The sequence below is a fragment of the Castanea sativa genome, chromosome 11 (genome assembly GCF_040712315.1).
Source record: "Castanea sativa cultivar Marrone di Chiusa Pesio chromosome 11, ASM4071231v1".
Lineage (NCBI taxonomy): Eukaryota > Viridiplantae > Streptophyta > Magnoliopsida > Fagales > Fagaceae > Castanea > Castanea sativa.
Window position 1 is genome coordinate 53,203,368 of NC_134023.1, and position 27,509 is coordinate 53,230,876.

Below are 27,509 nucleotides of genomic sequence, written 5' to 3' on the forward strand. Positions count from 1 at the left end.
AATTTCACATTAAATTAATATTTTATCTAGAATAAATTTCTTTTAGATATAAACGAAATACCTTATATCAAATGAGTGATGTGTAGTGTAAGGCATTTTGTTTATATCTAAAAGAAATTTATTCTAGATAAAATATTAATTTAATGTGAAATTATAAACTTTTAGGGCCTGTTTGATTTAGGGGTGTTTTGAGTGATATGATCCAAAACTCATAACTGAGTTATCAAAACACGTGGAACTCACACAATTTTTTGTTTGGCTTAGTTTTCACCCCTTGTTTCCATCACTCAATTCTCTGATTTTTGAGTTATGAGTTATGAAAACTGAAAACACTTATATTTTAGGTGTTTTCAGTTTTCAAAACTCAGTTTTTAATGGCAATTTTGTAATTAAATCCAAGTTTGAGCCGCAATGTTTGACTTTGGGTTTTTTTTTTTTTTTTTGAAACGAAGTAACACAGAACTGAGTTAAGGTGCCAAACAAGGAGGTTTGGAAAATTGAGGTATTTTAAGTGATGAAAATTGAGTGATGATAAAATTTAAACCAAACGGGCCTTGAACTCCCAGTTCTTTATAGATTTCACCAAAGCCAGTATTTAACTACATGTTCTCTCATACATACTACATTGGTAGGGGGCTTCTGCATTCAGGTTTTAAAAACTGATACTCAAAAATCATTGTGAAAATCTATTATTAAAAACTCCGAAATGATGATTTCTAGTTTAATGTAGAGATCTTATGAGAAAGTTTAGTAAAATATTTGCTCCTAAGATACATTAGTCAAATTGTGTGACATATTATAAGCAATAAACATGTACTTATTCACTCGATAATGATCGATATGATGCTATAGCTCAAACTGTAACGAGATCCATCTCATAACACAACAAAACCAAAAAATAAAATAAAAGTTGGAAACTTAAAATTCTGATGCTCAATTGAACCTTTCATAATTGCAGTTAACATTTTAAGAATAATATTAAGACATGGATAAAGAAATCCAATATATAATCCCCACCCACCCACCCACAGAAAAATATTTCTTGGATATTACCAAGTACCCTAAAGCACTAGAGAATAATTCCTCTTTCATTTTTTTTTCCTTTGCTTAAAAGATACAACGAGCATCACTATCCTCTAAATAAATTTATCTAATTTCCTTGACCTGTTAGGATTCGGAGGTCGAAAATCCTCTATGCGCAAATTGGAGCTTTTGCGTAGTTCATTCAAGACAGACTCTCCTTTCTCTGATTTTATTACCTCCAAGGTGCTTCCAAGAACATCTGCTGCAAGTAGACAACCTGGCTCCTCTCCTCCTTGGTATATTAGCCGCCCAATCTCACTCAAAGGGACCACATTTTCTGTAATGACTTTCGCAAAGAGACGACCGAGAAACTCTGGAGCTCTTGGAGCATCATTTACGGCATCCTCCAGATTAGTCATAACAGATTCAAACCTGGCCAGATGGGAGAAAAACAGCAGCAAGTAGATAAAACACCAAATATAAATGACAGACAAATACAACTATGATTGACATATTGTTAAGATATTTTTTACCCTTTGATGAGCTGGGCTTGATTCAGAACACCATCATGAGACTTCGTAAGATTGACTAGAAGGTTAGTCAAAACATCCCTTTCCATGTCCTTCCTCTCAAATGAGTCTGTGACCCATAGAGATACCATTGATGGATGGAAGCTTGGGGCATTCATGTCTCTTATGCACAATTCGACTTCCTTATTGTCTCTGGCACTGAAAGTTGAATGACTTTCGTTCAATATATCAATAAATACAACAGAATGACCTATGGAATCTATATCCATACTGCTATTTAAGGGGTTTCCCCTGTTTGGATTCCTCATTTTTTAGTTCAAAAATGTCTCTACAGTCCTATGTTTAAGAAGAGATAAAACTAAAGGACAATCCGGTAAAAATGCAACTCTAACTCCTACTAAAATATTGCCTAAAAAATAAAACCACTCTCATATTAATTTTTAAATTAATTTATACACTTATAAATTAAATTTTTAAAATAAAAATTATATATATAAAATAATTAAATACAGTTTTTTTTTTCTACAAAATAGGACCACTAAAAAAAAAAAGTCTCATCGCACGCGCTTCTTGCGTGCGATGAGGCTAGTTATAAATAACAAGGCTATATATCACAACCATGCCAACAGCTAAAACTACAGGCATTTGAATTCCCTTAAGCCATTTGCAACCAACACATGAGAATGCTCGGGAATCCTTCCTAAAAGATTACCTTAAACCAAACAACTAGAAAAAGAAATAAAATGACCTTCACTTTTGCCAAAAACCTAATTCAAACAGCAGGTTAACAACTACTACATATTATTTATTCCGTCTCTTTACTTTGAAAGCCAAAAATATAATGAATATTCAAATGCCTCAGAAATGAATCAACAAACCCCTCGTAGAAAATAGAACCAGCCAGGCAAAAAAATAAAATAAAAATGGCACTGCCATGGAATTTATTAACTAATATAAGGTTCACATAGTCTCATCTAAATCATTTTAGAAAATCTTTTTTTTTTTTATTATTATAGGTCAATCATTTTAGAAAAACTTAACATATGACAAAGCGTTACCACACAATTATAAGATATATTACTCATAACCTAGTCATTAGTTTATGCGTATCTTAGGTGCAGTACCTTAGATTCCCCAATTAAATTCAAACACCTAGTTGTATTGACCCATAAAACACAAACAATGTCATCTTTTCCAAGGATAATCAAATTCGATGCCCCCAAGTGTTTAAATTTAATTGGGGAACTTAATTTACTGTACTTAAATTTTACCCTTTCAAAAAAGTTTCTAAAAACTGTACTTCTGATAGAATAAAATAGACGTGTCCAACACCATCTAGATTGTTGAGGATTCATAGCCAACCCAAATATATTTGGGACTACAAGTTGGTGGTTGTGAAAACACAAACCGATTTCAGATAACACCATTTTGGTGCTTTCAAAACAGTCATTTGGTGTTACAGTTTTCAAAAATCCATATCTCCCAACCCCCATCCCAACCAAAAAAAAAAAAGGAAACCAAATGATTTGTCGTGCATGTCTTTTAAAGCTCAGATAACAGTTCCAAACAAACCCAATATTTACTATTAGTACTTTCCGTAAAAGCAGGCTACGATTCTTCCCAAACTAATTAGGGGGAAAATGCTGGTGAAACAAGTTTGGAGGTGACAAATGAATTGAATTAGACAATTCTTAAGAGAAGAAAATTAGATTAAATCACAGTTGCAATATTGCCATTGTAGAGGAATTAGAACCATGATCTACTTGATAGAATCCCATAATCTGTTGTCAGCCAAAATTGGGGTAATTGGACTAGCTCAAGTTCACATCAATTGAAACCAAGAAAATCCCCATTAAAAATAACTAGTTGTACAAGTCAGCACAAATAGGGGGAAAATGCTGGTGAAACAAGTTTGGAGGTGACAAATGAATTGAATTAGACAATTCTTAAGAGAAGAAAGTTAGATTAAGTCACAGTTGCAATATTGCCATTGTAGAGGAATTAGAACCATGATCTACTTGATAGAATCCCATAATCTGTTGTCAGCCAAAATTGGGGTAATTGGACTAGCTCAAGTTCACATCAATTGAAACCAAGAAAATCCCCATTAAAAATAACTAGTTGTACAAGTCAGCACAAATAGTTACTTCCACATCTAAACAATCTAATGAAACATGCTTATTTCCAAAGCTTCCATTTTATCATTCCACCCTCCTCAGGTCCAAATGTGATAAGCATTTGTACCCAAGGGGCCATCAAAACACTTTTTGCCACCACATTCATAGAAGTCTCAAAAAAAAATAAACTGGACATCTCAATTTTTTTTTTCTTGATAAGTAACTGGACCAATTTATTTGAACTTTTAGCTCAATTTTTTTCTCCTCTAAAGTTCCATGGGAATAAATTGAAATACTAATCCTATCTCCTATCCATACAAAACAAATAAGCAGAAAGGGAAGGATAGCTATATTACTTCTTTTGACAACACAACATTATGGACATCAGTTGCAAAGTATAGTAAATCCATACAAAAAAAAAAAAAAACACAAAGGAAAGGATAGCCATAATACTTCATTGAACAACGCTCAAAGCTATGGACATCAGTTGCAAAGTATAATAAGCAAACAACTCAAATTAAGTAATCAAACAATATGGAAGTTGAAACATAACGCATAAACTTTAAACTAGCATACATATGATGCTAGTTTCTCTAAAGTTAACTTAGAGAATAAGAACTGGAATAAACAGGAAGATAGAAGCATGCATAGGAAAGAAGATACCTGTAAAATTCTTTAATTGCTGCAATGGACATATCTTTAAGGCGTTCTTCAGGCAAATTTTCTGAAGGAACATTTTGGGGAACAGCTGCTCCCTCCATGCGTGGAGTTGGTGGAGTGACAACTGATCTATCAAAACTCCGATCAGGATTCCTTAGGTCTCTGTGACCAAAATTTACATTACGCTCTTGAGGGCTTGATTGGTCATAAGCTGCTGGGGCAGCAAATCTATCCTGAATATATCTTGGAGCAAGTTCCTCTCTTGGGGCATAAGTTGTCCGCTCCGACACCATACTGTAACCATTCAAGGCAACTGTCATTCTTCGGGAGTCTGCAGCACCAGGAGATATTTCAGCTGCAGGAGCACTTGACATTGCTGGTGGTCCTCTAATTGACATTCCTCTTGCAAGACCACCTTGAGGTCCAAGAGTAATAGAATCATCACCAATAGGCCTTTGAGGCAAGGGAACAGATAAGGTCCTAGCCTCATAAGGGACTCTTTCCTCAAACCGAACATCTTGACCACCAAATCCACGAACCTGACTAGGCAGGCCACGGAAACCACCCATCTGCGCACTTGAGGGAGACAACATAGTTGACCCTCTTGAACTAAATTCCATAGGTGTCCTTCTTGTTGAAGTGTTGATGCTTCCTCGACCCAACCTGCTAGTTTGTGCCTGTCGCTCTTGAGCAGCATCTCGGTGCACTTCCTCAATCTTTTTCGGCCCTTCAACTTTCCTGCGCTGTTGCCATTTATTCTTTCTCAAATCAATTGAATCCTTCAGCATGAACCTGACCCTAGAAGATAAATTCATATTGTTGGAGAACATCTTCATTCTCTCAAAATATGCATCCATATTCTCCTTGGCTTTGGAATGGTCAATTATCTCTCCAATAGTACTCATCAATTTGCACAAAGCTTCAATATCTTCTTCATCAGGATTATCATACTGACCCAGCAACTTCTGGATGCATGAATGCATTATTCGCTCGGTCAACATTTTCTTCTTGTACAACTCCCCAATTAATCTAATGTTACCCAGCATTCGTCTTCGAGCCTTAATTCTCTTTTCTTCTCTTTCCTCTGCAGACTGTTTGATCTCACCCTCTTCATCAGCTTTATTAGCTTCTTCTTGCTCTCTTTCCCCTCTCTCAAATTCCTCCTGGCACTTGTTCAAAAGCACCCTCTTAAAAGTTATCTTTTCATTGTCTTTGCTGAAATCAGGCAATTCCAAGGAAAGATGACTACAGAAATTGGCATACATTTCACAGAAAGTAGGCTCCATTAAAGCTTTGTCAAAGATCTGTGAGATGACACCAGTTAGAGTGTCAGGATTGTCAATGTTTACTGCTTTCACTTGTTCGAAAAGTTTATCAAAGTTCTGAGGAGTTAGCTTGTTCAAAATAGCTTTCAACTGCCTTTGCTTTGCCTGTTCCTCATCCGTCACTTTACCCACTTCATACTTCCTCTCAGCTTTGTGCATCATCAGTAATGGAGTATGAGGAGAAGGAATTAAACCCTTCTGTTGAATATTGGCATTACGCAGCCACCTGTCAGCATCAGGGCTATTTCTAGACATTCCACCCTGAGAACCCATGGAGGGACCAGAGAGGATTCCTCCGGGGTACTGCATAGGTGCCTGTCCACGTGGGTTCCTGAGAACACCATAATTGCCTCCTGGGCCAGGTCGAAAACCTGTATTACCTCCATAAACAGGAACAGGATCCAAACGCACATCACGAATTGCAAAATGAGCAGGTAGTCTACCCCACCTGTCCTCTTCACCCATACTACTACTACTACCACGACGGTCTAATCGAGATCCCCCACTCGGCCTGTCTACGATTCTACCTGGACTAGGGTATGAATCACGTTCAGCAACATGAGAGAGATTCAAATTAGCACTCATCAATGCCTCTATATCAGATGTAATCTCAAAATCCTCAGGGAGATCAGTGCATTGCTCAGAAAATTTCAAGAGGAAATCTCGGGAATACTTCTTGGCCATACTTCCATCTCCATCATGGTCATAATGATCCAGTCCTCCATGAATTAGCTGTCCATCATCTGAAACTTCTAATTTTGGAGTAGACAAGTCAGCAGCATCTTCCCAATCATCGGGCTCAGCTTTGTTCAGTCCACCCTTTTCACTAGCAACAGCATCTACTTCAGCCGCATCAGCAGGTGCCTGCTTCACATTCACAGAAGTAGAAATGCTCTCAGTATAATCTGTAGACAAAATAGTTTCTTTCTTTTCCTCTGGGCCCTTATAAGCATTATAAAGATCAGAGGTTGTCCCAGCAGCATCAGCTTTCAGAAGAATTTCTTTTCTCTTCTTCTTTGTTGCTTTAGAAGTAATCTTTGCCTTATTCTGATCAAGGATAGGTTTATCCTTAGCACCTGATGCTGGCAAAGGGGCCAATCCACCACCAATGATCTCTGCATCTTCCCCTTCGTGTTTTGAAGTTGCTTCCTTAAGATCAGGGGCTGGAATAGGAGCAGACTGCTGATCTGACGTACCAGACATTGTACCAACCTCATTACTACCTATGCTGTCACTTCTGCTTGAAGAGGCATCTACAGTAGAGGTCTTCTCACCATGAGAGATTCCAACATCAGAAGAACCCAAATCAGTGGAGTTCAATATCTCTAAATTATCAGTTGTCCCATCAATTTCTGCATAATGGCTCACGGGTTCATCCAGCCGCTTCTGTGCAGTCTCTATGGTTAAGACCTCATCACTTACTACCTTCAAACCAGAATCATGTCCAGATTGTTTTACCTCAGTTTGTTTATTGAATTCTGAGGATTTTAAAGAAATAGGTTCTGAAGATATCTCACTACTGTTGATAACTTGTGTGGACCCAGCAGGTAAACTGTTTTCTCCTTGTTCATCTTTTCCTACAATTTCATTTACTAATTCCTCATCTTGTGAAGAGGATTTGTCTAGCTTAGCTTGATGAACAGTTTCAAGCGTATCAACAATGATCCTGGCACCAGAAATTTCAGATGAAACACTATAGGAGGCTTCTACAACAGTGTCAGACTTTAATTCAGAAGCATCAGGAGTACCACCGCTAACATTTGACAGTGATTGTTGGGTTGATAAAACACCTTCACTAGTTACAGGTGTAGGTGTAGCAACAGTTGTTTTAGCTTCTACAGTACCAAAAACTCCACTGCTGGGAGATATACCCTGCTCCAGGGCCCGAGAAGGCAAACTTGAGATTGAAGTGGATTGACTGCCAACCTGTGAAAAGGGAATTAAATTTTTGCAATACAGATTAAGAAGAAATTAAATAATAATAATAATAAAAAGATACTAATTGAAATTGAAAGAATATTAATGGAAAAGGTAGTAGACAAGTAAAGCATAAAAGTACCTGATGCTGTGATTGGATAAGTCCTTTCTTGCCTAGCTTCTTTTGATAATCTTTGATAGAGTTTGACCTACCAAGAGTTTCCCTTCGTCTGCCTTCATTGATGGGTACAACTGGTACAGATTCCTCGGATGGAGAAACTGAAGCAGAAGAAGATGGATTCGATACAAGGCCCTCAGAAGAAACTGCAGCAGATACCACCACAGACTGTTTAGTAGCCACTGGCAACGACTTGGAGGCCAATGATTCAGTAACTTCCCTTTGAGGATGAGATGAGCTGACTTCCCCAGATGGCCTCACATGTTTAGTAGGTTCACTCTTTTCAACACCATGTGAGCTTTTTGGCTGTAATGAGTCTGCAACCTTTTCCCCGATAGAACCAGGAGTTGGCTTTACTGTAATTGGTATAACTGTTGGTGGAGCAGAGGAGATTATATTATGTACATCACGAGAATGCTCCAAGTTTGGTAGATCTGCAGTGACATGCATTAGGGTCCCAGTCTTATTTACAGGTAGGGAATTAAGAGCTGATGGATTCATGTACGCCATGTTTTGGGGATTCTGGCCAACTGGATAATTAAATCTCGGTGCTTGAGAATTGGGTGCTAACTGGCTACTTGTTAAAGGAACAGAACTTTGAGGTGGATAGAACATAGAACCGGCATTAAAAGAATTGGGATTATAAAAGTTAAGAGGATGTGAAGGTGCAAATGATGGAATAGGCTGGGATTGAGGAGGCATATTAGGAAGAGACCTAGGAGCCGATGACCCACCATCTGAATAAGAATCAGCCCGCTTGTCGAGCCTCAACTCTTCATGTGTATCTGGATGAGTAATCTTAACAGTAGTTTTACGGGGGCCACCAAATTTTCCTCCCTGCTGCTGGGGGTATGGTGGGGTCATGCCCATTCCCATGTTGCTTAATTGAGGGGGCAACTGAGGACCCATTTGAGCAGTGTACTGGCTTTGATGAATGATTCCCTGCTGCATAGGATGGTGTTGGAGAAACACAGGCGGTTGCACTTGGGGCGCATTTGCCATTGATAAACCCATGGGCAATTGCATTTGAAGTGGAGCAGCTGTCATACCCTGGGATTGAAGCTGTTGGTTGGGGCCAGCAAATTGCACAGAAACCTGTGGCTGGTGATACTGCATTGGCATGGACATCCCACTCATAGGAGGAAGTACAGGAGGCTTCTGAGGTTGGCTTACAGGTGGCGCAGGCGAGACTTGCACATCCTTTTTAACCTTTGGCACTGAATGAGCCTCCCCGGTATTAGATTGTTCAGCAGAAACTGCATCCTTCCTCGGGAACTGCTGCTTGGGTGCAGTAGGAATTGGCACTGGAGGGGGAGGTCTAAAGGAATCATGACGTGCCTGCAGGTCAAAAAAACACAGAAAGGTTTGTTGTCAAATTACAAGCACTCAATGCCATAAATTTCCAACATTCAAAATTTAGTCAACACCACCAATTGAAGCACAAAGGAAATGGCAAATAAAAAATATGCCAAGTTTTAATAGTACATTGTATAAAGCTCCAAACTAATTGAAAGAGGACAGGAAGGGAGGTTAAGGGGCTACCATTAAGCATCAGATTTTCAATAGACAAGCAGGTCAAAAGATGAAATAGGAAAAGGGTAAGTAAAAACCTGATCTCGTTTCTGCTCATCCAAATTTGGGGGCGCTGAGCTTGTCCGAGCAGGAACCTACAACCACAAGATAAAAACAATCATTCAAATCTACAAAAATAATATTTTAAAAAATTACTGAGCACCATGTACTTTAGCGAAAATTTTTTTAAAAAATAACAATGTTGATTTAGTAAATGTGAGATCATAAACATACCTGCATCCCATTCATGAAACCAGGACTTATGGACCCAAACTGGAAGTGGTAAGGCTTAGAAGCATCTCCTGGGGCTGATCAATAAATAAATAGCATATCATTAGTTACATTGGGCTAGAACTACTACTCAGCATCAAGAGAAACCAACACTGATAGTCTCCCACATTATAACAAAAATTCAAGAACTATATCTGATGCATCTAAATAACATACCCTTTACGGGTGTTTTGGGAGCTGCAGCAGGGTCCGAGCTCATGACGGAAGATTGAGAAGTTGGAGCCTTTGGAACAGGCCGGGTGCTTCTCTGCACAGCAGCTGATGGTGCTGGCGGCTCAGCTGGCTTGGCAGCTGCACTTGTAACCAGCGCATCAGCTGCTCCTATCAACACCCAAATCAAAAAAAAAAAAAAAAACCCATTAATCTCAACCACACTTGCTTTTTTCTCAATTATAACAAAAACCCATCAACATCCTCCAATCAAAGACACAATTTTTAATCCATACCATGTAATTGGGGGTGTACATGGGAACCATTCTGTACAGCAGCAGTAGTAGTCCGTGGCGTAGCCGCGGCAGCAGCAGCATTGGTCGTAGCACTAGAGTCCAACGTAGTAGCCGAATTCGCCGACGAATTCACACTAGCAGTAGGCACATGTGCCCTAGATTGCCCTCCTTGAGCATTATTGCTATTCTTCTTAAAACTAAAAAAACACACAAACACCAAAAAAAAACCCAAAACCAAAAAACAACAACAATCAAAACCTCAAATCACAAATCACCACCATTAACAACAAACAAAAAATCAAATTGCAAACCCTAATTACACAAAACCAAAACCAAAAACAAAAACAAAAACAAAAAAAGTAAAAACGAAAACTTTAGAAACAAAAACGGAAACCCTAGACAGAGAGAGAGAGAGGACCTGCGAGAGTTAGAGGAATTGTAGGACGGAGAAGGGGCGGGCCCGCCGCCGCCCTTACCGTACGCGCTTGAAGAGCTCCGCTGCTGATTGGAGCTGGAGGATCGCCTATCGGTTTTCCTATACTGCGTCGTTTCAATCTTCTCCGACCTGTTTGATTGATTGTAGGACATATATCCCAATCCGTAAGATTCCCCCTCCGATATATTTTTTTTTTTCTCTATACAAAATTTTCTCTGTAACCAAACAAGATCCAACCACAACAATTAACAACAACAACAACAACAACAACAACAAAGAAAACAAACTTTAACGAGCGTAAACAGAAAAAACAGAAACACAATCGAGAGAGTTAGAGAGAGAAAGTTTATAGTACCTGAGGAGTGAGAGAGAGAGAGAGAGAGAAAAAAAAAACCGATATTAGGGTTTATTGGGCTCTCATCAGAGATGTTGAAAGAGAGAGAGAGAGAAAGAGAGGAGAGAGATGAAAAAAAAAAGAAAAGAATGTTAATTAGGGAAGGGCTATTTTTGTAAAGAGATTTTAATTAAAATAGAAAAAATTTTTTTTTTTTTTAGTTAAAAATATATATTTTTTAAACAAAAGATTGAGTTTTTAGAGAGAGAAACAGAAAGGTGAGGGTGTGTATGGCACGGTATATATGTGGTAACAAACTGAGCAGTGAAGGGAGGCGGTCAAAACTCAATAGCGGGAGGGAGTAGGTTTTTTAGGAGATCAGAGATCTTCTCGCTCTAGCTTTCTCTCTCATCAATTTTTTTTTTTTTTTTTCACTCTTAACGGGTGCTCGATTGTACTCGTTAAGGATAAATTAAAAGTGTTCTTTCTATGCACCGAAATCCGTTGAAATCTAGACACGTATAGGTTTTTTTTTTACTCTTTAAAAACACTCAAAATATGAATGATCAATTAATCACTTTTTATTAATTTTTTTTTCCCTATGAACTAAAAACGCTCAAAATATGAATGATCAATGAACTAGACACTTAGAATGTATAACCCGTTGAGATTTGGACACGTAGAATATTTTGAATTGATCATTCATATTAATGCAAAAATTTAGTTCTTTATGTACTGAAATTCGTTGAGATATAGACACTTAGAATGTATAACCCGTTGAGATTTGGACACGTAGAATATTTTGCTGACTCCTTAAAAACACTCAAAAATGAATAAATCACTTTTTCCTATGTTTCAATTTATTACATTAAAAAAGCTTCGGTTTAGTTTTCTATGCACTAAAACCCGTTGAGATTTAGACACGTAAAATGTTTTACTGACTCCTTAAAAACATTCAAAAGATGAATGAATTATTTTTATTAATTTTTCTTCCTATATTTCAATTTATTGCTTAAAAAAGGCTTTGGTTTAGTTTTCTATGCATTGAAACTTGTTGAGATCTGGACACGTAGAATGCTTTACTGACTCCTTAAAAATGCTAAAAAATGATAGAATCACATTTTATTAATTTTTCCTATTTTTAATTTATTACTTTAAAAATGCTTCAGTTTAGTTTTTTATGCACTGAAATCCGTTGAGATCTAAACATGTAGAATGATTTACTGATTCCTTAAAAATACTAAAAAAAGAATGAATCACTTTTTATTAATTTTTCTTATTTTTCAATTTATTACTTAAAAAAGGGTTCGATTTAGTTCTTTATGTATTGAAACCCGTTGAGATCCGAACACATAGAATGATTTACTAACTTCTTAAAAACACTCAAAACTGAATGAATCGCCTTTTTATTAATTTTTCATATTTTCTCAATTTATTACTTTAAAAAAGCTTTGGTATAGTTATTTATGCACTAAAACCCGTTGAGATCTGAACACGTGAAATGATTTACTGAATCTTTAAAAACATTTAAAATGAATGAATCACTTTTTATTAATTTTTCCTATTTTTTAAAAGGGCTTCAATTTAATTCTTTATTCAATGAAATCCGTTGAGCTCTGAACACGTAGAATGATTTACGAACTCCTTAAAAACATTCAAAAGATGAATGAATCACTTTTTATTCATTTTTCTTCCTAATTTTCAATTTTTTACTTTAAAAAGGCTTTCATTTAGTTTTCTATGCATCAAAACCCGTTGAGATCTGGACTCGTTGAATAATTTATTGACTCCTTAAAAACACTCAAAAATGAATGAATCACATTTTATTAATTTTATCCTATTTTTCAATTTAGTACTTTAAAAAGGCTTCAGTTTAGTCCTTTATACATTGAAATCCGTTGAGATGTAGACACATGGAATGATTCTGAGCCCTTAAAAACACTCAAAAATTAATTAAACACTTTTTTTTTTTATTAACTTTTCCTATTTTTCAATATATGAGAATATGAGGCTTTTCGTGGGTTGAAGGCTACCATTACTTATTACTTTTGGTTTGGAGTTCTTTTCTTAGTTGGAGTTGGATTTGGAGTAGGGCCACGTGTTGTTCATCCATGAGGGTAGGAGTGGCAAAATTGGATTAAGAAAGCGGGATGCGGATGAAAACTTAGTCGAGAGGTTTTACTTTGTAGAAAGGAATATTTCAAATAATGGAGAGTATTTAGTGGAAAAGGTATTTTTGACATAAAAAGGTAGGTTCATTGAATAGTTTGGACAATGTGTATGGCAAATTTGGGAATTTGTGGGATTTCAGATTTCTTAATCACATAGGAAAATCAATCGCTATTCATATCAATTATTATGTAGTTCGGTTGGGTTTCATGGCTTTGGGCTATTGTAGTTATCATATGAGGTTGACATGGTTGGAATAATAATTAATATGGTTTTATTTGTTTTTTTTTTCATTATTAGTAGGTAGGATCGAGAGTTGAAAACCACATAATCAAACATGTGTATAAATAAAATAATTTAAACAATTGATCAAAATAAATTTTAGGCAAAAAGTCACTCCTACCTATCAACTTTTTTTTTTCGAAAAACAAAAATTAGAAGAACTGCATTTTTTTTTTCATGTCCACTAAAAGTTAAAAAAAGAGAAACTATAAACTTTATTTTATTTCTTTAATTGGGTCCTCACAAATGAGTGAATGACAATTGAGATTTACTATAAAAGAAATCAACTGAGATTGATGATCAATATTTTTAGAAATTTTGAAATATTGATCAGTTTGCAAATGATTTTTTATTATTTATTTATAAGATAATTCTATAGTTATAACGTATAACAATAGGAGAGAGAGGAGTATTTGAGCTCTAGATATTTTTGTTAGAAACGTGTGAACGTATCTAGTTGAGCTCCAAAGTTATTAGCATTTTGCAAAGTGATTTTAATAAGTCTATATGTATAAGGTTTGTAACCTATACTTATCCAACTATGTATATGTTCTATACATTTGCAATGTTTTGGCAAACTGATGCTTCTATAAGAGGAGTCCATCTTACTGGCCAGAAATTGTTGCTTGAAGATGTGGTGAAACGTTTTTGGTAATTTGGAATAATTGGTGTTGAAGCAAAGATTCTTGGTGGGTTTTAAACTGTGGATTCAACTTATAGGCAGTGCATCAACTACAACTAGGCTGCCATTTTTCTATGTGGGCTTCAATGGTGCAGTCAGGCTTCATCTATTTCCCTTCAGCCTTTTTACCAATTGTTTGGGGCTATTTTGTTTACAGCCCAACAAAACAGGCCCCAATAAATGGACTCCATTCATTTTGGACTTGAAAATCCCTCAAGGCCCAATCCGAAAAACTAAAAAAAGTGGGATTTGATGGGTGGATAGCCCATCCCAAAGTATAATAATTACCATCAATTTCTTAAGTTTTCTTTTGGTCTTTTATGAATTAGAAATAATGATGAATTTTTTACTTCTTTTCTTTTTCATTTTTACAAGATTGTCACTTATTTTCTCAAGTATCCCTTCAAAACTTATAATGTTAAACAACTAAAAGTAAATATTCAAATTACTGTCATATATACAACTAAAATGATTTCAATTTGAAAAAAGGATGTCTTGGGGAAGTGGTATAGTAATAGTATAATTTACAGATTTTAAAAGGAACCCACTGTTTAAAGCTTTAAAGACAAAGAATACAAAAATTATTAATATTAAAAGAATTCCTACAAGTTTATAAGGGGCCCAAAGGATCATTGCCCCCTTGGATTGTTCTTCTTGGTGTTAATAGTTCAATATGATAATGGTTTTAGGTATTCGTTTTGAATTTCAAGTCTTATGTCGTGGGTTTTGTTTGCCACCTCAACACTTTGTATTAAGATTAAGTTCTTTCTCTACTTCTAACATAAAGACAAAATCGTAACTCGTCCTATTGTGAGTCATTTTAAAATAAAGAATCAGAAGAGGAAAACTTGTTATGTGTTAAGTGTGTGCGCGAATAATTGTTTCTATTGATTGACATATGGTTGCCCATGACATCAAAAGGTACACAAATAAAATCCTATTATTCATAATAATTAATTGTGTTCTAATCACTAGCAAGTTTTGTTAAATCTTCCAGTATTTTGAGGAAGTTGAACAGGTTTAAGATGAAAATGAAAGGTGAAAATAAAGGGAAAGAAAAAAAAAAAAAATTGAAGCAATAAAATAAGTTGATAACATGTTTCAGTACTAAGCTCTTAATTACATATGTATACAAAAAAGTCCTTATCATATGGATTTCTGGATGACCAAAACACGCACTGACTTGTATGAAAGTGATGGGTGCAAAGGTTATCTCAGACTCTCAGTGTCAACGGCATGGCCTAATCATCAAGTTGTACCTGGTAAAGCGATGTGTTCATAGATTTATAGCAACACCAACTTCAACCAATCACATTATTAATAGGTACATACATGTTAAGAAGTATTCTACGTAACTTTTAAACTAGTTTATCTTATCTTATATTAATTATTAAAATAGTTTAATTTAACTAAAACTCTAACACCTAAGTTTTAAGAAATTAAAAATTCTACTCCAAATTTAAGTAAAACTCTATTATTTAAGTTTCAAGAAATTTAAAATTATACTCCAACTAAAATTATGTTGTCAAAAATTTCAAGAAGTTAAAATAAATTTAATATTTATATTTTAATATAAGAAAATTTCACACTACAATCTGCCAGTCTGGTTCAATATAAATGTATGCATTATAATTTGTGGGCATACTACTAGTAGCTATATAAGGTAATGCACAACACGAACATCTCTTTCTTTTTATTTATTTATTTATTTATTTTCCTTTTTTGGTTTGAGAAAAACCCAACATGGACATCTTGATACCTTCTTAAGTAGGCATGAGCATAGAAATAGCTATTGAATAGTGGCATGCTGCAAAACAATTGGTGCATGCAAGAGTTAAAGGCTAATGATGCTGGAGAAAAACTCTAAATACTGAAATTGCAGGACAGTACATAAGATGTTCTAGTGATAACTTTATGAGCAAAACAGAAGAAGAAGAAGAAAATGCTACATTGGAGCTTCTGGACACAGATCAAAAAGTCACTATGTATGAATAAAATAACAACTGACATAACCAGTAGTTACCCTCAATGAGCAAAATTGACTAATGTCTAATGTTCACCATGATTTAGCAAAACAGCATTTAAAAAAGAACAATATATTGTGTAAGAAGATAATTTGGTGAATCTCCTTTCCTATATATTTTAATAGTTGAGTTAGCCCAGCAGCCTACAATATAAGTTGAAATCACACAATGGCATTAAAATCTTCAGAAGAAACTTATCTTAGCCAGCAACTGTCTAATGAGTGGTCTGCATAATCTGAAGTTAAGAGAACTCGATGGAACTAACAGGGCAAGTTTTAATCCTCTAACCATGCATAATTGGTAAACACAAAGCATAAATCTCCATAAAACAAGAAAGATAAACAGTAATGCCATGTTAAAGTTGAGTTAATAATTTAGGCAAGTAATGCATTCAAAAGGTTCAGTCTAGCTGTGCTTCTTTTCTTTTAATTACATGAGGATATTCCATTTAAATTGAGTCTAATCACCAAGCATGCAATCATCCACAAACTATGTACATTGCAAAAGACCAAGGGAATTGAACCTGTACATCTCTCTTGCTTATAACAAAGTACAAAAATAAGAAGAAAAATACTATAACAAAACTGATCCTAGCACCAAATTAGAACATGCCATTGCTACTTAAAAATGATAAATACAAATAACAGCAGAGTTATATACACTCAAATGAGAATGTTTCAAAAATCAGTAAGGCTCGGCCTAGTATGACAATTCAAAAGTAAAACATTTGCAAATGAGACATATTATAATTCATATTTCCTGCTGGATTTCTGTTCCAAGACAAGTAGGCTGGGTCCCCAACGATCTGCATAAAAAGAAATAACAATTTCAGACACATCTTACAAAAGACCTATGCTTTACAATCAGCTAGCTTTTCAAATTGAGGAACCAATTTAGCAATAACAGTTCTATATATCCTTAGGCACTTCCAAACTGATCAAGTAGTCACAGATATAAAAACCATTTCATGTTAGTAACCCTGGTTGTAAGTACCTTCAAAAGTTAACAAGTCCAAAACCTCTAATATAATCTTTGAAATAATTAAATTGTTAAGACACTCTTTAATTGTAACTAATTGCTGCTCAGCCTTAAGAACCTTGTACAATAACCATGAGTATTGATGTTCTATATACTGACCATATTTACCATTCACAGAACCTGAAGAGAAACTTATAAATTCAGAAATCAGAGGGGAAATAATAATTTGACAACTAGCAACATATACACACCTTAATTGAAGGGCATCATAAGATTCAACTATTTTCATGGAAGAACCATAGAACCAAAACTTTCAACTAAATCTGACTCCTTTGGCTGGTAGATGATCTTCTCAAACATATCTTTGAGCTTGTCATGCCGTATCATCTCATCCAGTACTTTATCATCTGAAACTACAGCCGGACTCTTTTGCTTATCATTTTCCTTGTTGGTAGAAGAAACCACCATCTCAGAAGAAAACACCAACTCAGATAGACGATCTTTCTCAGCCTGTTTGCAATACTTGTCACATTCTGTAGTCCCCCGTGTGATGAGATGGTAAGTATAGACCACTTTCTTTTGGCCAATTCTATATGCCCGGCTTATTGCTTGCCTCTCTACAGACGGATTCCAAACAACATCAAGCAGAACAACCCTTGAAGCACCTACCAGATTGATACCCTCAGAACATGCCTTTGTCGATGCTAGCAATACTTTTGCTTCACTGTTTGGATCATTGAATTTATTTATCATGAATTGGCGAGTCTTTTGATCTAGTTTACCATGCATATACAGCAATTCCCTCCCTTCACACCAATTTAAAAGTGAACTTAGTTGGTCCATTATCAAACATAATGGATCAATGAATTGGCTGAACACAAGAATTTTTTCATCAACCGTATCACACAGTCGAACAAACTCCATTAAAAATCTGGTTTTAACGCCTTCATTAGGATTTAGCCTTTGCCTTTCCAACCAATCCAGGTCAAGGATGGATTCTTCTTTCTTGGTTAAAGACATGCACTGAAACAGAGAAGGGTGGACAGAGGCCAACGCTAACTTATGTTCAAATTCAAATGTGTTTGAGGTACCTCGAATGCCCTCTAGCAGTCGCTTCTGCAAATCCGGTGGATTCAAAACCACCACACAATCTCTCAGTCCAGGAAGATTCTTTTGAAGAATGCTACCCTTGTGCACATGCACAAATGGTGCCATAAGTGCTTTGAACTGCTTTATTTCCTCATCAGCAAGACTGCCTGTTGAATTGCTGGTGGAATCCAGTACCTCTCCCTTCACTCTTTTTTCTCTCATCAGTCTCCTTTGGCAGAGTTTTTTAAGGTTTGAAGGGATTGTGTCTGCAAATCCTGGCCTTACTAAGCATAATGTATTATAGAGCTCGAGGAAATTGTTTTGGAAAGGAGTTCCTGAGAGGATGATCCGCTTTTTGGTCTGAAGTTCACAGAGAACCTTCCAAATGCTACTCCTTTGATTTCTAGGTGTGTGACCTTCATCAAGAACTAACAAGCCTGGCAAGTCAAGCAGAAATTTCCTCAACTCTTCGGTTTCTGTTTCCCTCTTAACCTTACTTCTCTTCTTGGTTCCCTCATCCTTTCTGAATTTTTCTCCAGCAAGCTTTTCATACAAACTGTAGCTAACCCCTAGTATGCTCTTATCCTTACACCATGAGAACAATTTTACCATGCGAATGTCATTCTTGTTTTGGGTTTGGTGCCTACTTCTGTCCAGAAATTTGACAACAACCGCACTCTCTTTTCCTGAGAACTCCAGGCTGTTCAGGTTGTGAAATGGAACTCCAATGTTCCATTTTTTAAACTCTTCCTCCCAAGTGAGAAGTAGGCTGGCCGGAGCAATAATTACTGGCCGGCATTTTGGGAACATTTCCAAATACGTCTGGAGGAAAACAATGGTTAGCCGGGTTTTACCAGTTCCAGGGGCATGTGAAATAATGCAACCACCAACATTATCAGGATCAGAACTCTTCAACTTTTCAACTTCAGTGGTTCCTGCCAAGTTCTTCCATATGAACTCAAAACCTTCCTGTTGGTGTGGATACATGCTACTTTTGATATTGGGGATGATGTCCCAAATTGTCCCTTTGGTTTGGTTGAATGAGTCCCCAGGATTACTACTCAAATCTTGAAGTTGAACCCCATCAAACATTGAGACATTCTCCCCACTATATGAACTTTTCCTGCCCAATCCTTCTGAAGCAGACTTTGCCTAAGAAGTACAAACCAAAAGTAGTTAAGCACAAGAAAACTAGAAATTGACTTTCTCTAAATGTGCAAATCCATAATTATAGCTAGAGAGAGAGAGATAGAATATATAGGCAGGAAACCGTAATAGCTGAATAAATTTAGACAATTCTACTTTGATAAATATGTTTTTTTGGATTAAAAGTGACTACAAAAAGTTGTTGTGTCTTTGTATACTCGGAGTACTTACCATAGGTGGCAACACATATCTAATCTCAAGCTTTACGAAGGAACAAAATCTGCATTTTATTCCAATTTGCTCATCCAGGATTAAGTCATGCTTACAAAGGGTTTCCAAATTTGCTCCATTTTCTACTTCATTCGTTTCCTCATCGTCAACCTGCAGATCATCAGAGAGGAGTGATTCTTTTGAAAGTAACCCACCGGAAGTTAAAGGAAATATAGATCATGATGATTTATGTTTAATATATTTTCCTTGATTATCTTTAAAAAAAAATTTAAGGAATAAAAAAAGAACAATTAAGTGGAAATCACCAAAAGTAAGTTTTGATATATGAATAGGTTCACCCTGTTCCATGTTCCAACCGTTTGTCAGACAAATGGAATAAAAAATTGGACTCTTACAACTATGTTGGATAGATGATGGTGATACTTATGATTCAGATCATGTCGTGTTTTGTGTTGCATAATCTTGAGAAATAAATATTTTCCAAGATTGTATGTAAGGCATTTAGTTAAACTTTCCATACTGTCAATACGCTTTCGTGGTTTAAAGTAAGGTAACATTTTTCATTTGTTATGGTTGAAGGGTGTTAAAAAAACAATAACTCTCAGCTGAATTCTAAGGAGAGCCTTTAAATTTATCTAGGTAAACACAGTAAGAATGATTTGGAAAGCATACCATGCAAACTGAGTAATAACTGACAAGCTAAAGTCAGAATCCTCTTTAATGAAGTAAGTAAAACACAACATTGAATTTGAGATTTGAAGTCCGATAGAATTAACTGTGAATTTCCAACCTTAATAAGCTAGAGAACTAATAATTCGCCTATTTTTTTTCACTTAGGACACAATGGACCTCAACAATTTGTTTTTGGTCCTGCCAGCTTCTATGAGAAGCTTACCACACAGGAAAGAAATTCAAGGGACTTGAGAATGAAATCCATCTCAGACCATACAATTTGGACACTGCTTTGTAATGAGTCACCTTATTTTTATTAAGTGAAGCTACTTGTATTGAAACAAAAAATGAAACTAAAAATTAAAGTACCATCTGTATACCTATCAGTATCCAATTAAGGGGCACAGAATCAATGAAATCACACAATTTTTTTAAAAGAAATAATCCTCAATAATACGTTTGTTTTTTTGAGAAACTTACCAAAGAGGAACCAATTTCAAGGGACTTGAGAGCAAAGTCCATCTCAGCCCACAACATATCCAACTCTTTTTCAGATTCTGATTTCTCCAATGGTTCAGGTTCTTCAACACCAAAAGTAAACTTCATAGGAAGTGGCTGTGCATCTGCAGCTTTAGGTCTATTAGTAGTATCTTCTTCATTAGTAGTCTCTTCTTCAGAAGACACTAAATGATCTGTAATAGCCTCTCCTTTTTCTGTAATGGAATCAAGAAGAAGTCTGAAAATATTCGTATCTTTCAGCCCACCAGCTCCCTTTCTCTTACAACTAAAGTCTCTACCTTCTGGACCTATTTTATCCCCCTTCCCCTCCTCTTCCTCTTCATCTTCATCTTGCCATTGCTGTTTCTTGCTCTCCTCCTCAGAGAGTTTAGTTGAAGAATGCAGAGTCTTTTGTGCCTTCTCCTCCCTGCCAACAATGAATTCATCATTTCTTTTATCACCCTCCTCCACCTCCTTAGCAGTCTTAGTTGAACCATATACTTTCTTAAGGCTCTCCCTAGATGCTGCAGTGGCGGTCGAACCATATACTTTCTTAAGGTTCTCCCTAGATGCTGCAGTGGCCGTTGAGCCATATACTTTCTTAAGGTTCTCCCTAGATGCTGCAGTGGGACGGCCAGTACCAGACAAATTGCTTTTCTCACCAGGAATTTTAATCCTCTTCACTGAAGACCGAGTGACTAACCGCTGCTTCGTCTCACTTTCCTTACCAGGAAAAACAGGCATACCAACCCTTGTAGCTTTCCTTTCCCTACCAGAAAAATAAGGCACACCAACCCTCTTAGTAACTTTCCTTTCCCAGTACATTTCCTTTGTGGCACCATCGTCTCTAGTTTCACCATTATTTTCACCAATTGAGCTGGTCTCAACCTCCTTTTCCTCTTCCTTCTCGCTGTACCTTTCCTTTGCACCCTCATCCTTCTTTCCGTGCTCTTCCATTGTGCCACCATCATTTCTAGTTTCAGAAATCTTTTCACAACTTGAGCTGGCTTCATAATCTGCCTCAATCTCCTCCTCCTCTTTCTTCTTCCCACAAACTTCATCAGTGAAGCCATCATCTCTAGTTTCAACATTCTTTTCACAAATTGAGCTGGCATCAATCTCAGCCTCGACCTCCTTCTCGCTGCACTCTTCCTTTGTGGCACCATCATCACCAGTTTCTTCATTCTTTTCACAAAATTGGCTGGCTTCATTCTCTGCCTCAACCTCCTTTTCCACTTCCTCCATGCACTCGCCCATTGCAGCACCTTCATCTCCAGTTTCTTCATTCTTTTCATAGAATGTGCTGGCTTGATTCTCTACCTCGACCTCCTTTTCCCTTTCCTCCCCGCACTCGTCCATTGCAACACCTTTATCTTTTTCCTCCTCTACAATGGGAGCACCCATGTCTTTGTTATCAGTCACAACCTTTGCCTCATTCTCCCTACTAGAAAACTTACGTTTCTTCAAAGGAGGCTCAACTTGATTGCTTTTCTTCTCATCCTCTGTACTAACACTTGCTTCCTTCTCATTCTTACTGCCAGCAACATTTTCTTCAACCAAATCAGAAATTTCATCATCATCATCCTCAAAGGACAAACCCCCATCCTCACTAGTTGTGTAATCCGCCTCATTCACCTTATAATCCTCATCTTGACTATCACCATCATTGCTACTACTCGAAGACGAAAAAATATCAGAATCATATTCAGAACTACTCTCACTCTCACTCTCACTCTCACTGACTTCCAACGGACTCTCCCCAACTTTTGAAGGCATTGGGGACACTCCTGTAACATCTTGGCCATTCCCACCATCACTCTCCAACACCTTTTTCCCTTTATCATTCCCCAATGATTCAAACTCCTTTTCTTCACGACTATTACCATTAGCTTCAACTTTGGACACTACTGGACTCTTCAAATCAAAGCTTTCAAAACCACTCTCACCAACTTTTGAAGGCATTGGAGACACCCCCGAAACATCTTGGTCATTCCCACCATCTTTGTCCAACACACTCTTCCCTTTATCACTCAATGACTCATACTTCTTTTCAACAGGAGTTACACAACTACTTTCACCAAAAATCCATTTGGACACTATCGGACTTTCCAAACCAAAGCTTCCCAATCCAGCAGGATCTGATTCCCACAGCCTGCTACCAATTCCAGCTCTTCCAACTAACTCAAAGTCATCATTCTCATCATCTTTGGTAAGATCAATACTTTCGACACCTTCTTTAATATCAAATGGTTCCTCATCAACATTGATAACCTTTTCACTACCAAAAGCTGCTGCCAAATCAGGTTCAGACCTTATATCATCTCCTGAATTCTCATAAGCACCTTCTTTCTTCTCAAATGGTACAGCATCAACATTGATAACGTTTTCACTGCCAAAAGCTGCCTCCGCTGAATCAGGCTCAGACCTAATCTCACCTCCTGAATTCTCAAAAAGACCTTCTTCCATCTCAAATGGTTCCTTATCAACAATGATAAAGTTTTCACTACTAAAAGCCGCTGCCAAATAAGGTTCATACCTTATCTCATCACCAGCATTCTCATAAGCACTTTTTTTCATCTCAAATGGTTCCCCATCAACATTGATAACGTTTTCACCACCAAAAACCGCCGCCGAACAAGGCTCAGACCTTATATCATCTCCTGAATTCTCATAACCACCTTCTCCCATCTCAAATGGCTCGTTATCAACATTGATAAAGCTTTCACCACCAAAAGCCGCCGCCGAGTAAGGCTCAGACCTTATCTCATCTCCTGAATTCTCATATGCTCCTTTTTTCATCTCAAATGGCTCCCCATCAACATTGATAACGTTTTCATCACCAAAGGCCGCCGCTGTCGAATCAGGCTCAGACCTTATCTCATCTCCTGAATTCTCATAACCATAAAAGTCATCCTCACTGCTTCTCCCATCACTTTCATCTATAACAATAACCTCTACTTTATCATCATCTTCATCCTCCATATCTTTCTCTCCAAACAAACCACCAGGGCAATCTACACTAGACCCAAATCTACCTTTTTTGACTTTCTCACTCCTCAATGGAGAACCAAACAAAACAGAGTCACCCTGTTCCTCCCTACTCTCTCCCTCACCAACAAACAGACAATCATCCTCATCATCGGGTTCATACCAAGAAACTTTTTTTCTCTTCCTTCCACTCTTTCTTACCTCTGAATTCGATGCTGATCCACACCCAGATGCTCTATCTTCCACATTGGTCCGAGAATCACTCCCTCTAGATGAAGCTCTTCTGGCACTGGAACCACCCTGAGAGATTGTTCTGAAGTACAAGTCTGTCCCAGAACGAGTTCTTCTAGCAATGCAACTGTAGAAATCCATGAAATTTACAACAAGATAGTGACAAAAAAAAAATTCTGGGTCTGACTCAAAGATTGAAACTTTATGTTGCTTATGTAGAAAAAAACTGAGAAACGGTTCCAAACCAATCGAAACCTTATGGTTTTGTTTGAAAAAGACAGAGAATGAAGAAAGAGGGAGTCTTGGTGGAAAAGAAAAAAGTGAGACTTAAAAAGTGTAAAGGAATTTGGAAAGTGGGTTTGAACACAAACTTGAAGTAGTTATCAACTGAGTAATTGCGAAGAAGATTGTGGGAGAGAGAGAGTCGCTTTCAGTTCTGCAAATGAGGCGCCAAAAGTGGAAATATATAAAAGCTTTCTTTTTTTTTTTCTTTTTTTTTGTTTCAATTACTATTAAAAGTTAACAACGTGTAGCGTTTAAACTTAATCCATTGCATATGTGCCTCCAAACCTAAAAACATGCATCATCAATCTAGGCTCTTTGATTATCCACCAAAATTTAAAAACCAACATCTCTTCATCATTAGAGCACGAAATTTTTATTTTTTACTTTTTATTTTGAAATATATATATATATATAGTGCATATTTAATTAATAAATATTAATAAACAAAAAGTTAATTATAGAATTTGTAAAAAACAATAAACAATATGTAATGTACAAGTTTGATTATGGTAAAGTACAAAATTATGATAGATGATTAAAATAATTAAAATAAACCTTAAATTTTATTTTTAAAAAATTCTACAAATAGAATTTTAGTTGGAGTGGAATTTAAAATTTCTTGAAATTTAGGTCATAGATTTTTAGTTAAATTAAATTTTAACAATTAATAAGATAAATAGAATTTAGTTAGAGTAAATTTTTAATTTCTTGAACCTTTGACGGTAGAGTTTTAGCTAAATTAAAATATTTTGACATTAATAAAATAACTATTCTAATTAATAATTAACATCCATTCCAAATTGTTTGAAATATATTCCATTTTCGAATGTCTCAAAATCAAGTTCTCTTTGAAAAGTCAAACTTCATCATTTTATTAGTATTCTCATTATACCTAGGGCTGTCCAGAGTACCCGACGACCCGCCGGACCCGATCAGCCCGACCGAAACCGACTCGTCACGGTCGGACCGACACCTCCGACAGGTCGGTGACGGGTCCCAGTCTTCAGAACCCGACCCCGGCGGGTCGAGTGACGGGTTTCGTCTTCAAGAACCCGATCTACCCGACCCGCCCGACAAAACCTCAAAAAGAAGCTGAAATCCGGCGACGTTTGGGTTTCTTAGCTCCGATCCGGCCACATTTGGCCTTTCTTTACTTAAATCCGCTCAAATCCTCACTCAAATATGCTTAAATCCGGCCAACTCCGGCGAGATGAAGCTTAGATTCGAGGAGATCTAAAGAGAACTCGACTGTATTTGGTAAGATCGAGCTTAGATTCAAGGAGATCCGGCGATAATAAGCTTCGAATCGAGGAGATCTGACAAGATCAAGCTTCAATTCGAGGAAATCTGGCCAAATCCTAGCGATTTTCAGCAAAAACATGTACAATCCGGCGAGAAAATGCAGAATCCGTTGAGTTTTTTCAGATTCCGGCGACGCTTTTTTTTAGATTTCGATCCTTTCTTTATTCCGGCGATCCGCCCGGCCCGACCGACGCTCACCCGCACCCGAAACCGACTCGACCGATTTTTCCGGTGGTCGGTTACGGGTTCCTCCGCCCCTCCACCCGACGCCGGCGGGTCGAGTCCGGGTTGGGTCCAAAACTGACCCAACCTGACCCGTGGACAGCCCTAATTATACTCCTTTAGAATTTATCAATACTTTATAAAAGAGTTTCACACACATATTAGATTAAGCTAAATCACTAGAGTAGAATTCTATCTTAGAGAAAGAAAAAAATTATCAATACTTGTATTAAAATTTGATTTGAAGATTAAGATTGAATTTGGATGAGGATTGGTTATTATAGAATTTAAAAATATAAGTTTGTAATCTACATTTAAAAGAGTTTATAATTTTAGAAGTAATACACTGATAGAACTTGTAATCTATAATAACTTTGAAAATTAAACATGGTAAAAAAAAATTATTTTTTATATGCACAGTTGTTTAAATTTTTTTATAAATTTATTTAAAGGTAATTTAAAAACTTCTAACTTAAAAATATATATATATATAACATTTAATAATGTTCCCTAAAATAATTGGGTTTTTTAAGGTGGCCAAACAATTTGCAACAGTGAAAGTAATTAATAATGGAAGTGTAGCTATTTCTGATAAAGTGAAAATAGCCACTTCTATAAAGTGAAAGTAGCCGCTTAACAGCACAGGTACAAATTTAGGGGCCAATTTTTATTATATAATAAGTATATGATTTGGTTAGAAAATGTCAAAACGTAATTTCATCAAAATTTGTTTATAAACTATGCATAATATATGAGAGATTAACAATTTCAAAAAAGTAAAAAAAATCTGATATTTAGTCTAAAAAATTGAAATCTTTATTTCCCAAAATTGTAGTTTCATTTATGGTTTAATCTTTGTTTTAATTACTTTAAAAATTGCAATCTTTAATTTATGAGTAATTTTCATCATGCATCTCTATCTTATCAATTTTTAGAGACAATAATTTTTAAAAAATCACATTTTTATTTAATGTTTAAAAATCTTGCACTATTTTGAATTAACAGTGTTAATAATTTGTTCTCACTTCTCAACTTAGGTTCAAATTAACTTATGTGAACATTTATTATCTTTTTTTGGTTCAATTTTTAGACTAAAAGAAAATAAAAAAGTTCAAACAAAAACAAATGCAAAGTGCACGAGTCCTGCACTCTGTCTAGACAGTGTGGTACGGTGGTACTCCTAAAAGGGAGGAGATCGTTAAAAAGTGAAAATGTTGTGACCACGTAAAATTACACAATTTTGTGTGTGGTGAGTTGTGGCACATGTGGCACAAAGCTGTGTCATTTTTGGTGGTCCTAGCACAACTCTTAAAAAGATCTTCTATATCTCAGGTGAGTTCATTTTCAAAGTAAAAAATGAACATTTAAGACATTTTTTCACAATTTTTTGTTATTATTGTGATGTGTTAGAGTGTGATTGATGAATAAAAAATTGTGAATTCATATAAAAGTGATGGTTAACCACTCACAGTCTGCCACGTCAGAGTTATGACAAAAAATTTGGTGAAATAAATTAATATAAGGCCATGTTTTTTACTAATTGATCTCTCTACGATACTTGATGATTACACCGTCCTATGAGCTTGAATTTGTGGTCTAGAACTACTCAATCAAATAATTAAGTTCTGTTGAAATTTGAACATATATACACACACACACACGCATATATAGAGAGATGTTAATGCCTAAAAAATATCACAATTTTTTACACAATTCACCATATTGCTGAGTTGTAAGTGATGAAAATGTGGTCCTCATGAACCCACTATATTTTTTTAGGCAACTTTCTTTTTAGAAAGAATAGAAGTGACCAACCTTTCCTCACCTGAAGCAAGTTAATGTCATGGATTGATTCAACTGTAATAGAACAGGCTCCACTTT

At 36.2% G+C, this 27,509-nt stretch overlaps 2 protein-coding genes across 2 annotated transcripts; both read right to left on the bottom strand.

The window, feature by feature from the left end:
* Positions 1 to 913: 913 nt before the first annotated feature.
* On the bottom strand, positions 914 to 10,987 carry LOC142615864 (eukaryotic translation initiation factor 4G). Its single transcript, XM_075788774.1, has 10 exons — positions 10,851 to 10,987; positions 10,478 to 10,710; positions 10,060 to 10,256; positions 9,770 to 9,934; positions 9,557 to 9,630; positions 9,361 to 9,417; positions 7,715 to 9,088; positions 4,334 to 7,581; positions 1,557 to 1,751; positions 914 to 1,455 (listed from the first exon to the last, which is right to left on the bottom strand). The coding sequence occupies exons 2-10, from the start codon at positions 10,645 to 10,647 to the stop codon at positions 1,137 to 1,139; spliced, it is 5,799 nt and encodes a 1,932-aa protein (XP_075644889.1). The 5' UTR covers positions 10,648 to 10,710; positions 10,851 to 10,987; the 3' UTR covers positions 914 to 1,136.
* A 6,234-nt stretch (positions 10,988 to 17,221) lies between these two features.
* LOC142614670 (uncharacterized) lies at positions 17,222 to 23,960 on the bottom strand. Its single transcript, XM_075787226.1, has 3 exons — positions 20,583 to 23,960; positions 19,431 to 19,580; positions 17,222 to 19,205 (listed from the first exon to the last, which is right to left on the bottom strand). Exons 1-3 carry the CDS (start codon positions 23,958 to 23,960, stop codon positions 17,250 to 17,252), a joined length of 5,484 nt encoding a protein of 1,827 aa, XP_075643341.1. The 3' UTR covers positions 17,222 to 17,249.
* Positions 23,961 to 27,509: the final 3,549 nt, after the last annotated feature.

What these genes read in the sequence shown, in the direction of transcription:
- LOC142615864 (XM_075788774.1), bottom strand. Translation starts at nt 10,647, where the DNA reads ATGTCCTACAATCAATCAAACAGGTCGGAGAAGATTGAAACGACGCAG. An exon ending in TGTACACCCCCAATTACATG is followed by an intron (nt 9,935 to 10,059) that starts GTATGGATTAAA and finishes GGGTGTTGATAG; the next exon opens with GAGCAGCTGATGCGCTGGTT. An exon ending in GTTTCATGAATGGGATGCAG is followed by an intron (nt 9,418 to 9,556) that starts GTATGTTTATGA and finishes TTGTGGTTGTAG; the next exon opens with GTTCCTGCTCGGACAAGCTC.
- LOC142614670 (XM_075787226.1), bottom strand. Translation starts at nt 23,960, where the DNA reads ATGGATTTCTACAGTTGCATTGCTAGAAGAACTCGTTCTGGGACAGAC. An exon ending in TTGAAATTGGTTCCTCTTTG is followed by an intron (nt 19,581 to 20,582) that starts GTAAGTTTCTCA and finishes GATGATCTGCAG; the next exon opens with GTTGACGATGAGGAAACGAA. An exon ending in GATATGTGTTGCCACCTATG is followed by an intron (nt 19,206 to 19,430) that starts GTAAGTACTCCG and finishes TGTACTTCTTAG; the next exon opens with GCAAAGTCTGCTTCAGAAGG.